This window comes from Tachysurus vachellii, chromosome 7, assembly GCF_030014155.1.
Source record: "Tachysurus vachellii isolate PV-2020 chromosome 7, HZAU_Pvac_v1, whole genome shotgun sequence".
In the NCBI taxonomy this organism is placed as follows: domain Eukaryota; kingdom Metazoa; phylum Chordata; class Actinopteri; order Siluriformes; family Bagridae; genus Tachysurus; species Tachysurus vachellii.
In genome coordinates, this window is record NC_083466.1 from 31366598 (window position 1) to 31384691 (window position 18094).

The 18094-nt window shown below is 39.4% G+C and overlaps 1 protein-coding gene across 1 annotated transcript; it reads right to left on the minus strand.

Moving 5' to 3' along the window:
• Positions 1–1841: 1841 nt before the first annotated feature.
• On the minus strand, positions 1842–17860 carry LOC132849182 (E3 ubiquitin-protein ligase TRIM39-like). Its single transcript, XM_060875436.1, has 7 exons — positions 17779–17860; positions 9035–9591; positions 8822–8917; positions 8455–8682; positions 8196–8358; positions 3871–3897; positions 1842–2389 (listed from the first exon to the last, which is right to left on the minus strand). Exons 1-7 carry the CDS (start codon positions 17840–17842, stop codon positions 1842–1844), a joined length of 1683 nt encoding a protein of 560 aa, XP_060731419.1. The 5' UTR covers positions 17843–17860.
• Positions 17861–18094: the final 234 nt, after the last annotated feature.

Here is an 18094-nt window from a genome sequence, read left to right on the forward strand (position 1 = left end):
TTGTCAGAATTCATCAGATTCAGAAATCATAATGTTCCACTAAGCCGGTGGCAACAGTGGGCAAATTTGGGTCTTACTTAGTCTCATGTTCTGTGTTCTCTCTGGTTGTGATGTTACTAAGCTAGATAAGATAAGATAAGATAAACCTTTATTCGTTCCCAGTGGGGAAATTTCTATATTACAGAATCAAAGGAAAGTAAAAGTATGGAAGCCTTATTTTAAAAAGTAACAAAACATAATGATGACTTTATATCTCAGAACTCTGACGTTTTCCTTGCGACACACCTCCACTAGATGGCGACATCTGACCGAAATAAGTGAACCACACAATGTGCTGCATCTGTTACTGCTCTCTTTCAGTAAACTTTCATCCTCAACATTGGTGTGCAGAACATTTCACGTCAACAAGGTATGATATTACTGTACAATATTTAATACTTTTAAAATAAATCTGACTACATCCATGTGATGTTACAGCACGTTACCAGCATCAGTAAAGCTGATATACACCAACAACTTCACAGAATGTTTATCTAACACAGATGGATCTCTAAACTGCCCCAATAGTATAAAACCATTCTAATACTTAGTTAACAATATTAAAAATGAAGTTATACTTTGATGTTTTGTCATCAAACTGATGTAAAATGTACACAGTGTTAATGTTATTCACCATAGTAGTCAGAGCACTGCAACATTATTAAATAATTTCAGTCCATCTATTCATCATCCATCCATTTTCCAAAACGTCTTATCCTCTGTAAAGTCACAGGAGGATAGGAGCCTATTCCATCATCTCGGACTACAGGCAGGGTTCACCCTGTACAACCAGAGCACTCACGTCCTGTTAAAACACAAATGCATTTTAGGCTTTTTGTATTAAATAAATGAAAAAAATATTAACATAGGATTACCCAGTAGATATAAAAGAATGTTTTAGATTAAAGTTTTAACCTTACGTTAGAGTGCACTCAGTGTTTTATATGTGAGCTTGCAATTAAGACCGATGGCGCACGTTGGAGCTCATATCCTTAGGAAAATACATTGTATTCGATAATCCTAGCATTCTGAAGGAATCTCTCACCCTGTCGGTTTAAGGAGCAATGGAGATGTGCACACAGAATCCCACTGCCCTGGATGTTGTCCTCAATGCAGGTGAGTGCTGAATGTTCGTCGGCAACACGAAGACTCGCAAGTGCTAACTTTAGCTTAGCTTATCTCACTGTGCTCCGTCCTCGGAAACACAGTTCAACTCACTCTCTCGCAGCGCGGGTTGTCCACGAACTCCTCTGCGGTCCACTGGAGCAAGGAACAGTTTTCAACGCTTGTTTAAACGCGTCTCTAATCACTTGTTATTAATTATTTTCCCGGACACACGCCTTCTGTGGCCACCGGCATCACATGTTCAGTCCTTCACACTTTTTTGATTTGTTCTCTCTTTCTCCAGTCTTCCAGTCTTACGTACTGTAGTACACTCGGAGCATCATGGGATAACAACAAATTACTGTAAATACACCTGGGTTTTTTTTTATCTTATAAATAAACTATGAATTACTATTTATAATGTAACAAAAAACACACCAACACAGTGAAATAAAATACATTCCCATGAACAAAAAACAAAATATTCTGATTGCTGGATAAATAGTTTAATATGTGATTTGTAATGACAAAGTTCCACAATCATAATGTCACACAATCATAACAGACTGTAGGATTACAATTAAAAGCAGGTATTAAAATAATAGGTACAGCATTTTAAAAGGATATATGTGTTTCTAAAATCTAACCAAAAAGTAAACTAATTGTTTTTACTCTTACCAAATTTGTGAGGTTTAAATTTATTCAGTGTTAAATACAGGAGAGATGATCAGTGGTGCTGCATTTTTACCTCCTTCATTGAAACAAGGACTGAAGAATGGATAGAGATTCTCAGTGAAAGTCTGACCAGTGAAAGAGTAAATATGAGATCTGGACTTCACATCATAAAAGGAGACCAGACCCTCCTCATAGTCCACAAACACCCCCACAACCTCCACCTTCTCTCTCAGTGTGAGGGGGACACTGGGATCTTCACAAGCATCATACTGATTCTCATTCATCATGATCACAGCCCAGAATTCATCCTGAGGATTCAGTGTAATCTCCCCCTTCCTGTTAATGTTCTCTCTCGCGACTCCTAATGACCAGCCAGTTTCCCCTCCGACCTGCACCTCATAATAAAATCTCCCTGAGGAGAAACTCTGATTTCCCAGAACACAGATACACTCATCAAACCTCTGTGGTGTATCAGGGAGATTCTGTCTTTTGTCTCCATGTGTCACTTGTTTTCCATCAGCAGACAGGATGAGTTCAGGATGAGCTGTATCAGGATCCAGAGTCACATCCACTGAGAGAAACACACAGTGTGTGATATGAGTAAACATGTAAAAAATATTACATCATCATCCAGTGGATCATATTCATTATCGATTTATAAAAGGATTTGTAGAAGATTTTTTACATTTTATTTCATTGAAATTTCAAAAGTACAGTTTATAATAGGAGTCTATTAAAGATACGAAATATAAAAAGGTTCCTTCTGAAATTTTAGTGATTAATTTGTGTTTGTAATTTTTGTTTTTCAGGAAATACACAGAAAGGGTCACAGAACATGAGAGAAAACCATTTGAGGTAAAAACCTTGAGTGTCTCTAGTGATAAATATCTGGGACATTTTACATTTAGAAATAAAACATGGGACTCTAAAGTGATTGAGAGAAACTGTGTGTTTTTTTTTATTCTTTTTTAACTGTATGATTATAAATCTTTCAGCCTTCTTTGTCCAGCAAAACAACAACATTCCCCTCTGATAGACAAAGAGTTTTATACTCATCACTTTTCCACATACACGGTGTAACAAATCATTCAGAATCATTCATTATTTCCACACAATGTTTTACTAACATCTAGAATCTTTCATTTCTACAAGTGAAGCTGAATTCAATCCAATCATAAAGCTGAACAGTGAAGGGGAAAGAACAAGGATTTACTCCAAGTTGTGGAATTTGGACTCAAACCTTTGGGGGTTTATTTAATGTCAGGACACAAAACAGTACATTATTATTTTGAAAATATGAATTATAAAATATGAATCTCTGAACATCTAAAAAATGTCAATTAAATCTTAAATCTAAATTTGAACTCCTGCACACGGATTCACATAACGTCTCATTACATAAGAACATTTTGATATGAAAAGTAAAATTAAAAGTATCTAGTGTAACGTTTACTTCCAGTTAGCTGTCATCAACAATAATGTCTCTGCACTAGAGCTTCTACCAGTTACTTTATAAAAAAATAATTTCTCCTGTGTTTATGTGACTCATACTATTTATGGTCTTAAAAAATCATCACGTTTAATAAATAAGCATCAGGATGTCACATGGGTGTAGATTTGGTGTGAATGAATTTGCTTCCAGACATTTTTTACATTAAAATAAGTTAATTGAAATAAAATTAGCTTTGTAAGATTTACAGTGTCTCTACGTAATTCCCATCATTTTATCTAGCATTCAGTCAATCTAGTGATTCAGTCCATCCATTCATGTCTAATCTATCTGTTGTCCACAAGCATTTATGATTGTTTCATTAAAAATATTACACAGAGCATAAGTCCAAATGAAGGCAGTCTGTAAAGTCTAAAGTAGAAAAGGGTTTAAGGGCTTTAGTGCATGACAGTAATAAGGAGCTATAGTGAGGAGGATAATGAGACACTTTAATACTCCTTTTATCTGGAGACATCTACAGATGAAAATAAGTCTGATGATGCAGTGGTGTAATGCTGATATGTACATTTTAATATGAGAGGAAATCAGAAAGCTCACTGTACCTGCATACTGCTGAATCCTCTTCAGATCTGTGGAATCTAATTACAACAAAACATCACTGTCATTAGATTTCAGATCAGTTATTGGTATTTAATATTTAGATTTTGCAAAACATCTACTTTAGTCTATTATTATGTTGACTTTGTAGAAGCCAACATTCTGTTTTCTGTTATAAGCTTATTATTAATGGTGCTTGCAAAGCATCATTCTTACTATCCTGTATACTCTTTCGGACAAAACTTCGGGGAACTAACGTCACCGTACTTCCGGTACCGAGCAGAGGTGGGAGTAAGTCACACATGTGCAAGTCACAACTAAGTCTCAAGTCTTAACCTTCAAGTCTCAAGCAAGTCCGAGTCATTTTTTGTGAGAGTCAAGTCAAGTCAAGTCACTGCTTTATGTCAAGCAAGTCAAGTCAAGTCGTAGTTTGAGTCAAGCAAGTCACTGGCAAGTCATACATATGTTTGATGATTTAACTAAATGTATTAAACAAAGTTAAATCTACAGTATTTATGGACTATGAGAGTTTTATTTGCAATAAAAATGATTATAAGCATTTATTTTTAAAATGTGTCCACATACAGGTGAGTTGTAAATACAATAAAAATCTAAAAATGAATAAAAATCAAAACTACAAAGAATAAGATGTAAATGTAACTGAAATAAGGCCAAAATAAAAGCATGAAAAGTTTCAATATGCCTCAAACATGGCAGAAGACCATGGAAAAGTTTATATAAAAAAGTACAAAGGTTTCTATGCAACCAAATGACATTTATTGAACAGACATTCACTTTTAATGGGACATGAACACATCCTTATATTAGATCCTTCCTTTTTAACAACAGAATAACAACAACAATCAATCACGTCAATCAAAAAACGTAAATTATTGAATCCCACAAACCTTGAAGTGAATTAACAATTGGGGAGAGAGAGAGAGAGAGAGAGAGAGAGAGAGAGAGAAAGAGAGAGAGAGAGAGATGACTGGAGTGAGTGTAATTTATTAATATTATAGTTCACCTAAAAATAAAAATTCTGTCACTTTTCTCACCCTCATGATGTTACAAACCTGTATAAATGTCTTTGTTCTGATGAACACACATGTATATATTTTGAGGACTGTTTATAACCAAACCCTTTATGAGCCCCATTCACTTCTATAGTGGGGGAAAAAGAATACTAGAAGTGAATGGGGCTCATAAATGGTTTAGTTATAAACATTCCTTAAAATATCTTCCTCTGTGTTCATCAGAACAAAGACATTTATACAGGTTTGTTCAGGGGCGATTCTAGAATTTTCATTTTAGGGGGGCTCAGCCCCCAGGGTAGGGTTGTATACTACTAACCTTATTGCAATCCACTATTCCATTGTATTCCCTGTATTTCACTGTAAAAAAATAAAAAATTTAGATGTGACCAGTCACTAGAAAATTTTGAGTTGTGAATGTAGTTTTTTTTTTTTACAGTGAAGACTTCCTGATTCATTACTCACTGTACAAACACACGTACACACGTTTCCAGTACAAACACAACATTTTACTGTTTGCATTTCTATGCTCACATAAAAACCTCAGATAAGGAACTTTTTTGTGTGTCTTTAATCATTTCTGTGCATGGCTGCATATTTGTAATGCCGAAATACACAATAATATGTTTTACATTTTAAAAGGTCAATTAAAATAAATCATGGTCGTTTTCTAAAGTATGTTTTCATGGGTGTTAATCGCTTCATTTTTGTTGGAAGAAAACTATCGCACTGTGATAAGGGCTGAAGTTGAACGCAGCGAAGACGCATTGGATGAGAAACCGAACTGTGTATCGGTCCAGTAAACTGCAATTACAAGAACTGCACCGATGCAGATGTCATATCATAGCAATCCATCAATAAAAGCACACACACTTTGTACTCTCTGATGTTCGCTCTGCTCGGCGTCCCTGCGGATTGAAAAACAGTTCAGGGGAGGAGCTGAAACACGACGCAGCTTGTCGCCGCTTCAAATGCGTTTTTAAAGGGGACTGAAGCGATCAAAAAATAATTAATCAAATCATTTTTTAGGGGGGCTGGGCAGAAGTTTAGGGGGGCTAAAGCCTAGTGACGCCCCTGGGTTTGTAACATCATGAGGGTGAGAAAATTATAAAAGATTTGTCCCTTTAAAAGACTGTATAAAAGACTGTCCCTTTAAATTGAATGTGTGTGTGTGTGTGTGTGTGTGTGTGTGTGTGTGTGTGTGTGTGTGTGTGTCTGTGTGTGTGTGTGTGTCTGTGTGCATCCCCATAAACGATCCATACACTTTTCACACAAAGCCTAACACTGAAGACCAATTATAAGTGCTATTGTAAACAGCTGACATTTCCACATAAACAGTCACCAAACATTTACACTACATGGCGCTTGCAAAAAAATTGAATTTGATAAAACTTTGTCATTAAAATGTGAGTGATGTGTCGCATCCTGCTGTTCTTCTCTTCTCATCTTACACAAAATCCCGGTACCTGAACTTAATTATTTTTGGTGTAGCACCTTCCATGTTTCGTCACGACTGTTAAGGTTTATTAGTTAGTGCACGCGCTCCCTCTGCTTGCCTGCTGCGTCACGTGGTTAGATTACGCTCTTGTGTGCGTTTAAAAACAGATTTAAAAACAAGTCTCAAGTCATGAATGTCAAGTCAAAGTCAAGTCGAGTCTTTTTTTAATATTTGTCAAGCAAGTCTCAAGTCTCAAATGTGCGACTTAAGTCTGACTCGAGTCAAGTCATATGACTCGAGTCACCCATCTCCGGTACCGGGTCTCAAAGTGGCCTTTCCCCCCCCCCATAGACTCCCATTATAAATTTGAGGTTTAGAACTCGGCAAGCTTTTAAACTCTCTACACCAAACTCGACCAGCTCCTTTAGGGTGAGACTCTGAACAAACTTTTAAATTGGTGTACTGACTGGCCTTCGGGTTGTGCCTCAGCCCCGCCCCCAACATATACAAAATCAAAAAACTTTTTACAATATGGACATGTGACATATCAATACACTCACAACAATGAGGGGAACTTCCTCACGTGTAGTTTGATGAAGCCACGTGACGTCACGTGATTTCACGTGAAAATAAAAAATTTGCACAACATGGACATGTGACATATCAAAACACTCAGCACGATGAGGGGAACTGCCTCACGCGTGTTTTGGTCACGTCACGTGACGTCACGTGTAGCCCCGCCCCCAAAATAAGCGAAATCAAAAAGTTAGCACAACATGGACGTGTCATATATCAAAACACTCAGCCCGATGAGGGGAACTGCCTCACGCGTGTTTTGGTCACGTCACGTGACGTCACGTGTAGCCCCGCCCCCAATAAGCGAAATCAAAAATTTGCACAACATGGACATTGGTCCCCAGACTCAGAACAATGAGGGGAACTGCCTCACGGGTATTCGGATCACGTCACATGCTCATGTCCGCTTGCCTCCAAAAGTATTGGCACCCTAGCTGTCCAGTAGCTTTCACAATCTTTCTGTCCACTTGCCTCCAAAAGTAACACTGACCCTTATGTCCACTCGCCTCCAAAAAGCACCGGCCTTTGCGAATACTTGCACCGTCAAAGCCAACATCAAAGTTTGTCGCGACGAACTTTACAAATCTAGTTATTATTCTTCTTCTTAGCCAAAAATCTACAAAAAAAATGCAGCCTAGGGCTTTCGAGCCACATGCACCAAATTCGGATATGTCGTAGACCCTGGTCTGTAGTTGGTTGCTAATACTTTTCTAAGCGATTGGAATTCTGGCATTCCCGGTACGGAAGCTCAAAGTGGCCTTTTCCCCCATAGACTTCCATTATAAATTTTGGAGGTTTATAACTTGGCAAGTTTTCGAGCGATTTACACCAAACTCGGACAGGTTCTTTAGGATGTTGCTCTGGACGAAGTTTTTGTTTCGGCGTTCCAACGGAACTTTCGGTTTTCCCGTAGTCGACGATGGAACATCCCATAGACTTGAATGGGGAATTCCTAAAATTCCTCTAAGCTTTCACACACGCAGCGTGCGCAGAGCTCAGGCACGGCTTCTCTCCTGTGTTCTATGCAGTATAATAAGTAGAATCCCATAATGACTGCAGTATTGACATGAAATGTCCAAACCCTCAGTAGCCACTTTTCGGCAAAAGTATTGGCACCCGAACGGGTATTCTGGTGACATCACGTGACGTCACTCGCCTCCAAAACGCACCGGCCTTTGCAAATACTTGCACTGTCAAAGCCAACATCAAAGCTTGTCGAGACAAACTTTACAAATCTAGTTAGACTTTTTTTTTAACCAAATCTAAAGTAAAAATATCTTCTCACCTGTTTTCTTTAACTTGTCATTGAGTGATTTAGTGAGTTTCTCATTCAGAGTCTGCTGAAGCTGAGACAGAGCTGTCCTCACAGTGTACACACTCACATCAGTGTTAATGCTGATCTCAGTCCAGTTCTTGGTGTGTGGAGGGCTGCACATGGAGGAGTAAATCTACAGTAGAGCAGGAGAGAGGAGAAATCCCTCAGCATGGTTAGTGTTGTTCTGTGATGTTCTGCATTGTCAGTGAGCAGAGAGAGGAACACTGACCTGTAGGAGGTGGAGATGCTCCTCAGTGTGTGAGAGCTGCTCCAGCTCAGTGTCTCTCCTCTTTAGCACACTGATTTCCAGCTCTTTAATGAGTCCTTCAGCCTGCCTCTCTGCTGCTTTCTGCTTCTCCTCCATCATCTCTTGCAGCTCAGCCTGACTTCTCTCAATGGAGCGAATCAGAGCAGTGAAGACTTCAACAATGTCTGCTTTCTCTTTCTCTGTGCTTCTCTAAAGGAGGAACACATTTTCACTTCCATCAGATAACACTGATAGTGAACTTTGTTCATACAAATGTTGTTCTACAAATAAGAATAAAACTACTGAATGTATCAGATATTAACTCATATCATGTCATGTTTGTACACACTTTGCTTTGTTCTACTGAGTGTTTGATCTCTTTTATCTTCTTCAGTCGGTCCTGAATCATCTGCTGCACATCTGTCTGTGTTTCCACCAGCTGACTCTGAGGACAGAGAAGACAACTAATAATTTTGTTAAAAAAAGTAATTTGTCTAAATTTAAATTTAAATCACAATCTTCCTATCTGATCTCCTACTGGAAGTTATTCAGTGTTTCTCACCTTCCTCTCTCTGCTCTCCTCCTCTATAGGAACAGTGTTGTGATTCTTGTGATCTGTCTCAATACAGAACTGACACACAAACGTCTGATCATCTCTACAGAACAGCTCCAGAGCTCTCTCATGTTTCTGGCATGTGTTGGCCTCCAGGTTCTCCACAGGGTTTATTAGTTTGTGTTTCTTAAGTTTTGGAACATGATAATGTGGCTCTAAATGAATTTTACAGAAACTCAGTCCACAATCCAGGCAGGATTTCAGGGCCTTCAGCTTCTCTCCACTGCAGGCATCACAAAGAACCTCAGGTTTTTCAGAACCACTTTTCTTCTTGAAGTGATCTGCAACCTCTCTCAGTGTTGTATTGATCTTCAGTTCAGGTCTCTTGGTGAATATCTGGTTACATAATGGACAGCGACAGTGTTGATTCATGTCCCAGCACTGTGTAAGGCAGCTCTTACAGAGGTTGTGTCCACATGGAGTGGTGACTGGATCAGTGAACACATCCACACAGATCGGACACAGCAGCAGATCTTTAGACAGGAGACTGCTGGAGTCATGAGAAACTAGAAAAGAAAATGTTACACATTGTTGATAAATGGATTAAACTGCATTAGGTGTGAAAATCACAGACCAGAATGTCTACAAGTTTTCCTAAACTGTGTAAAGGTACTTGTTGGGGTGTCAGTTACTGTCAGTGTAAAAATGTTATTTTTGTAGAATAGATTCATGAATATTTCAGTGAAAAATGGTTGCCATCTGACATCACTGATTAAACATCAGCTCTGTCGGGATAATGAGAGGATGCAGAGTTTATTTAAACAGCATCGTCCTGCTAGTTGTGTGTGGGTGGTTGGGTGGGTGCTGGTGTGGTTAGTTGTGTAAGAGAGTGAGCTGTTTTTGGGAGGCGCTTTAAATCTCTCCCAGAAGTTTGTATTTACTGTTTAGTGATTGTACTTTGATTGAGTTTGTTTGATATTTTGTTATTCTTTCTGTTGTTGGAATTGACATCTCTGTAACAGGAAGTTTTTCTTTTGGTTGAAAGTTAATATTTGTTACACTTTTTCATTCATTATTTGTTGAGTTCTATTGTTAATTTGGGGAGGGGTTAGTAGGGAAGGGGTGCCATTTCTTTTTGGATCTTGTTTTCCCCTGTTTATGTTAGTAATGGAGTTAGTGTATTGTGTATTGTGTTGTAATCTTGTTTTTTTTATTTTCTTTTGTAGCTTATTTAGTTTCTCCCTAAATGAGTTAGATGGGTTCTGCTTATTGCTTTGTCCTGATCCCCCTCTTGAAGTCTTCAAACCCTCCTGCACTTCATGTTTGGGAATAAATGAGCTTTGTTCATTTTGACTTGGTTGTAATGAAGTGTCACTGCTGAGTTCCAACAATAACACATTTTTACTCAACAAAGTGACACATTTTTCAGCCTGTAGTTTCTGTCGGAACTTAGAGCCCGTCTCCAAGTCGACACATCGCCGGGTGATTTGTACTTATATACTTTTAATTAATAAAGACTGTTTTAGTTAGACTTAAATGATAAACTATAATTACTACAAGCAAAACACTGAGAAAACTCCTCAGACCTGGATGAGAATGAGCAAACTTCTTTATTGTGGTCAATCAGCCAACAATTCTCTAAGAGAAATTGCCAAGTTAAAAGTAACAAAAGAAAACCAAAAAACCCCAAAAAAGCATCTTCATGAAGAGCATCGGCATGCAAAAATAAAAACAAAAACTCTCAGGCCGGTCCTGCAAAGTAACGTTTTTTTTTACACATACCAAATTGGCCCAAAAAATTCTCCTCTATATATACCCTGGCGCTTCTAGGCGCCTCCTCATTGGTTCCCATCCTCACAGGCCCGTTCCCATATCACCTTATCATCATATCACCTTATTTACCGGAATTACCTCATATGTTTTGTAACGTCCTGTTCCTTACAATCCCCTTGTTTTCCATCACCTTTTACCCATATGCCCATTTATGGATTTTCCTCCCCTTAGTTCCCCGGGGCCCAGGTCTGGGAGCCCAGGCCTGCGACCCTGGGTCTTCTTCGTTCTACATAACAATTATGAGTCATGGTCTGGGGACCAAGGTCGTCTTCATTCTACATAACAATTTATGAGCTAAGGTCTGGGAACCAAGGTCTTCTTCATTCTAAATAACAATTTTGTTATTGTTATTAAAAATGTGCTCAAAAGAGCTTTACTGGTCAATGTTACATTCGCCTCTCAGTCTTTTATGACAGATGTCCTGAGGATTAATCCTTCATTCAACTACAATGAGTAAGTTTCTCTTTTGCTATCTTCTTCTATATATATATATAAGTCACTCTATGAGTCTGGTTAATATCAAAAGTTATTATGTTAAAAGCTCTTATTTATTCGTCATCTTATATTGTCACTATTGCTAAGCTATTGCTGCTATAATGTTGCTTGTGTACAAAAATGGAGTTCTTTGATGACTCCTCTAACCTGCTAAATGCTTGAATTTGTTATGATCTCAGCCTGTCCTTGCCCAGGTTGGGCTTGCTTACACATATCTCAAGCTTCCGTTCCTCTATCTCCTCTAACTCCCCTTATCTCCCCTCAGATCCTTCGCCTTGAGGTCAGCCAATTCATCCTGGTCGCACCATCAGGTCCTTACCTCACCATCCTCGTCCTTCTCCCTACCCAAGGCCAGTGCCTGCTGATGTCATGGCGAGCTATCACTGCTTCATATCACCCATGAGCTCATTACATGTCTGGAGCAGCTCTGTTCTGGCCCTGAGACCCTGTTTACACTCTTTTCTTCTCCTGTCTGCTGAGTTACTATAATAAAGAGTCCCTCTTTTATTCACCCTCTGACTTCTGGTTAATATAATATAATATAATATAATATAATATAATATAATATAATATAATATAATATAATATAATATAATATAATATAATATAATATAATAATATAAATATATTCTCTTAAGGCTCCAGGATTTTTCACAACATTTCATGTTAATGTTCATTTACAGATTAATAGATTATTAATCTTTTATACTGTAAGTCTTAGACTTTTGAACATCAATGTGTATATAAAATGTTGTGTTCTACATTATTTGGTGTTACGTTATACATTTTGAAGTTATTTAGTGTAGAGACAGTTTTCAGGGAGTTTTTCATGATGCTTATTTTGAAGGTTTTTTTTTTTTTAAATCATTTAAATTTGAATCAATCACCCTGATTAACAACTCACCATAATTATATTCCCCGCTTCATATCTACAAGTACTGCATTATCAGAACTGTAAGTCATCACATTATCTGTGTATGTTACACACACTGCTGCTGCTGCATATTGTTATTAGCACTACCATGCACTTCTCCCACTTTATGTACATAACTGACCAGTCATATATTCTGTATTATATTTAATACTCATACTGTCTATATTGTATCACATTATCTGCATTTTCTTGTACAGTCTGTACTGTCCTGTCTTGTGTAGTATAATATTATGTTAAAGTTCCCTGTGTGAGTCAACACCCTTGGCCAATAAACCTGATTCTGATTCTGATTCATTTTTCTGCCTTTCGGTGTCAGTGAAATAAATTAATATCCACATATTAAAATAGCAACCAAAACATTTCACTTTTATATATCTATGCAAATAAATACAAACTATAAAGAAATAAATAAAACAATAATAAATAATATAATTCTAATGAGGTCTTATTTATTTCTTACATTCCATTACATATTTAATTATTGAATTATATATTCAAATGTGTAACTAATAAAGTAATATAAATCCTCTATAGTTACAGGATCAGTGTAAATAAATGTCTTTCAGTGTGGTGTGCCAACAACAACCTGACCCTCAACGCCACAAACACCAAAGAGCTCATTGTGGACTTTTAAGACATCTACCAGTCAACATCAACAGAACTGAGGTAGAGCGAGTCTCCAGCTTTAAGTTCCTGGGAGTTCACATCTCTGAGGATCTGTCCTGGCAGCAGAACACTTCAGCTCTGGTTAAAAAAGCACAACAACGCCTGTACCTCTTGAGAGGTCTCAAGAAATCTCATCTGTCCCTGGGGATTTTAACGAGTTTCTACCGCTGCACCATCGAAAGCATCCTGACCAACTCCATCACCGTATCGTACGGAGGCTCCACTGTGTGTGAACGTAAAGCCCTGCAAAGGGTGGTCAAAACCGCCCAACGCATCACTGGCACCCAACTACCTGCCATTGAACATGTTCACCACAGTCGATGTCTGCGCAGAGCTCACAACATTATCAAGGACTCTTCACATCCCAGTCATAAACTGTTTAACCTCCTTCCATCAAGAAGGAGATACAGGAACTTACGCACCAGAACCAGCTTTTTTTCATCCACCAGCACACTACTGAACTCTACACTACACCGCTAGATCACTATAAAACAAACACAAAAACAAAACACTGTATATAACCTCTGTACAATACATGTTCATATTACATAGTTTATCTTTTTTTACTCCTCATTACATCTGCACTATTTTTTTATCTGTATGTATCTTTATATCATTACTGTACATTCTGAATTACATTTCACATTCATCTATGTGTATATAACATGTGTGTTTATATATATTTATATATAGTAGACTGTTTATTCAGCTTGCTAACTCCTTAAATAATCTTGTACACATTCCTCTTCAATGCCATAGCCTTAGAACCATTTCCGTAATTCTTAATGATGTCCACACGTCTCTGCACTGTTATAGCCTTTATATTTACTCACTGTACTCCTGTATGTCCACACGTCTCTGCACTGTTATAACCTTTATATTTACTCACTGTACTCCTGTATGTCCACACATCTCTGCACTGTTATAGCCTTTATATTTACTCACTGTACTCCTGTATGTCCACACGTCTCTGCACTGTTATAGCCTTTATATTTACTCACTGTACTCCTGTATGTCCACACATCTCTGCACTGTTATAGCCTTTATATTTACTCACTGCACAATCTAGCCATGGGGGTCACAGTCCAGTGACTTCTGTGCCGGTCCCAAGCCCGGATAAATAGAGAGGGTTGCGTCAGGAAGGGCATCCGGCATAAAACATTGCCAAATCTAACCATGCGAATTGTCAGTAAGAATTTCATACCGGATCGGTCGAGGCCCGGGTTAACAACGACCGCCATCGGCGCCGTTGACCTACAGGGCGCCGGTGGAAATTGGGCTACTGTTGGTCGAAGAAATAGAGGAGGGAGGAGAGTGCACAGACAGAGAGAGAAGAGGAAAGGTAAGAGTGTAGGACTGAGAATAGGGACTCTGAATGTTGGTACTATGACAGGGAAAGGTAGAGAGCTGGCTGATATGATGGAGAGAAGGAAGGTGGATATACTGTGTGTACAGGAGACCAAGTGGAAGGGTAGCAAGGCTCGTAGTATAGGAGCAGGATTCAAGCTGTTTTATTATGGTGTGGATAGTAAGAGAAATGGGGTAGGTGTGGTCCTGAAGGAGGAGTTTGTGAGGAATGTTCTGGAGGTGAATAGAGTGTCAGACAGGGTGATGAGTCTGAAGTTAGAGATTGAAGGGGTGATGTTGAATGTTGTTAGTGGTTATGCCCCGCAGGTAGGTTGTGAGTTAGAGGAGAAAGAGAGATTCTGGTGTGAATTCGATGAGGTGATTGAGAGTATTCCCAAGGGTGAGAGAGTGGTGATAGGAGCAGATTTTAATGGACATGTTGGTGAGGGGGACACAGGTGATGAGGAGGTGATGGGCAAGTTTGGAGTTAAGGAAAGGAACCTTGAAGGACAGATGGTAGTAGACTTTGCTAAGAGGATGGACATGGCTGTGGTTAACACTTATTTTCAGAAGAGGGAGGAACATAGAGTGACTTACAAGAGTGGAGGTAGGAGAACACAGGTAGACTACATCCTTTGTAGAAGAGGCAATCTGAAAGAGATTAGTGACTGTAAAGTGGTAGTGGGAGAGAGTGTAGCCAGACAGCATAGGATGGTGGTGTGTAGGATGACTCTGATGGTCTGTAAGAGGAAGAGGTCAAAGATAGAGAAGAAAACTAAGTGGTGGAAGCTGAAAAAGGAGGAATGTTGTGAGGAATTTAGACAGATGTTGAGGCAGGCTCTGGGTGGTCAGGTGGTGCTGCCAGATGACTGGGAAACTACAGCAGAAGTGATCAGGGAGACAGGGAGAAAGGTGCTGGGTGTGTCATCTGGAAGGAGGAAAGAAGATAAGGAGACTTGGTGGTGGAATGAGGAAGTTCAGGATAGTATCCAGAGGAAGAGATTAGCCAAGAAGAAGTGGGATATGGACAGGACTGAAGAGAATAGACAGGAATACAAGGAGTTACAGCGCAGAGTGAAGAGGGAGGTGTCTAAGGCCAAGCAGAAGGCATATGATGAGTTGTACACTAGGTTAGACACTAGAGAAGGAGAGAAGGACTTGTACAGGTTAGCTAGACAGAGGGATCGAGATGGGAAGGATGTGCAGCAAGTTAGAATTATTAAGGATAGAGATGGAAGGGTGCTCACAAGTGAGGAGAGTGTACAGAGGAGATGGAAGGAATACTTTGAGGAGCTGATGAATGAGGAAAATCAGAGGGAAAAAAGAGTAGAAGGGGTGAACTCTGTGGAACAGGAAGTAGATAAGATTAGAAAGGATGAAGTCAGGAAGGCTTTGAAGAGGATGAAAAGTGGAAAGGCAGTTGGTCTTGATGACATCCCGGTAGAGGTCTGGAAGTGTCTAGGAGAGGCAGCAATGGAATTTTTAACTAGTTTGTTCAACAGGGTTTTAGAAAGTGAGAGGATGCCTGAGGAATGGAGAAGGAGTGTGCTAGTGCCGATCTTTAAGAATAAGGGTGACGTGCAGAGTTGCAGCAACTATAGGGGGATAAAGTTGATGAGCCATACAATGAAGTTGTGGGAAAGAGTAGTGGAAGCTAGGTTAAGGAAGGTGGTGGAAATTTGTGAGCAGCAGTATGGCTTCATGCCCAGAAAGAGCACAACAGATGCAATTTTTGCTCTGAGAATGTTGATGGAGAAGTATAGGGACGGTCAGAGGGAGTTGCACTGTGTGTTTGTAGACTTAGAGAAAGCGTATGACAGGGTGCCAAGAGAAGAGCTGTGGTACTGTATGAGGAAGTCAGGAGTAGCAGAGAAGTATGTCAGAGTGGTGCAGGACATGTATGAGAGGAGCAGGACAGTGGTGAGGTGTGCTGTAGGTCAGACAGAGGAGTTCACAGTGGAGGTGGGACTGCATCAGGGATCGGCTCTGAGCCCCTTCCTGTTTGCTATAGTGATGGACCAGTTGTCAGAGGAGGTCAGACAGGAGTCTCCTTGGATGATGATGTTTGCAGATGACATTGTGATCTGTAGTGAGAGCAGGGAGCAGGTGGAGGAAAACCTGGAGAGGTGGAGGTTTGCGCTGGAGAGAAGAGGAATGAAAGTCAGTCGTAGTAAGACTGAGTACATGTGTGTGAATGAAAGGGAGGGAAGTGGAACAGTAAGGTTACAGGGTGAAGAGGTGAAGAAGGTACAGGAGTTTAAGTACTTGGGGTCAACAGTCCAGAGTAATGGAGAGAGTGGGAAAGAAGTAAAGAAGCGAGTGCAGGCAGGTTGGAGTGGGTGGAGAAAGGTGTCAGGAGTTCTGTGTGATAGGAAAGTGTCAGCAAGAATCAAGGGGAAGGTGAACAGGACAGTGGTGAGACCGGCCATGCTGTATGGTTTAGAGACAGTGTCACTGAAGAAGAGACAGGAGTCAGAGCTAGAGGTAGCCGAGCTGAAGATGTTGAGGTTTTCTTTGGGAGTGACAAGATTGGACAGGATTAGGAACGAGTACATCAGAGGGACAGCTCATGTTGGACGTTTGGGGGACAAAGTCAGGGAGGCAAGATTAAGATGGTTTGGACATGTTCAGAGGAGGGAGAGTGAGTATATTGGTAGGAGAGTGTTGGACATGGAGCTGCCAGGCAGGAGGCAAAGAGGAAGGCCAAAGAGGAGGTATATGGATGTAATTAATGAGGATTTGAAGCTAGTGGGTGCAAGTGTTGAGGATGCAGAAGATAGGGTTAGGTGGAGAGAGATGATTCGCTGTGGCGACCCCTGAAGGGAAAAGCCGAAAGAAGAAGAAGATTTACTCACTGTACTCCTGTATGTCCACACGTCTCTGCACTGTTATAGCCTTTATATTTACTCACTGTACTCCTGTATGTCCACACGTCTCTGCACTGTTATAGCCTTTATATTTACTCACTGTACTCCTGTATGTCCACACGTCTCTGCACTGTTATAGCCTTTATATTTACTCACTGTACTCCTGTATGTCCACACATTTCTGCACTGTTATAGCCTTTATATTTACTCACTGTACTCCTGTATGTCCACACATTTCTGCACTGTTATAGCCTTTATATTTACTCACTGTACTCCTGTATGTCCACACATTTCTGCACTGTTATAGCCTTTATATTTACTCACTGTACTCCTGTATGTCCACACATCTCTGCACTGTTATAGCCTTTATATTTACTCACTGTATAAGCTTTCACATATACCACTTGCTGTAAATATGCTATATATTTATCGGCACATTTGCACGACTGCTACATTTTGCACTTCTGGTAGATGCCAAACTGCATTTTGTTGCTGTGTACAGTACCTGTACTATGCAATGACAATAAAGTTCTATCTATCTATCTATCTATCTATCTATCTATCTATCTATCTATCTATCTTTCTAATCATGCATAAACTGTATAACTTACATAATTCTGGTTCTTCCATGTTCCCCCTTCTTCTGCCTTCTGTTTGTGATGAAGATTCAGCCATTTACTTCCTCCTGTGTTTTTAACCTTTACAGTAAGAAATCACATCATTCAGTCCACACATGTAACAGTATGAGCTTTTACTGATTAGTCTGTTTAACTCACTTATGTCTGTCTGCAGTGTTAAACCTAATGAATGACACTAAAACATTTATCTGTGATTTAAAACACATGTAAACATTCTCATCATCATGAGATTGTAATAAACACAGAATTTCACTGATCTTTCTCTCAGCTTTCAGCTCAATAACTGTAT

Coding starts and splice junctions, on each gene's coding strand:
- LOC132849182 (XM_060875436.1), bottom strand. CDS start 17,842: ATGGCTGAATCTTCATCACAAACAGAAGGCAGAAGAAGGGGGAACATG. Junction 9,592..17,778: donor CATGGAAGAACCAGAATTAT/GTAAGTTATACA, acceptor TTTCTTTTCTAG/TTTCTCATGACTCCAGCAGT. Junction 8,683..8,821: donor ACTCAGTAGAACAAAGCAAA/GTGTGTACAAAC, acceptor TTCCTCCTTTAG/AGAAGCACAGAGAAAGAGAA.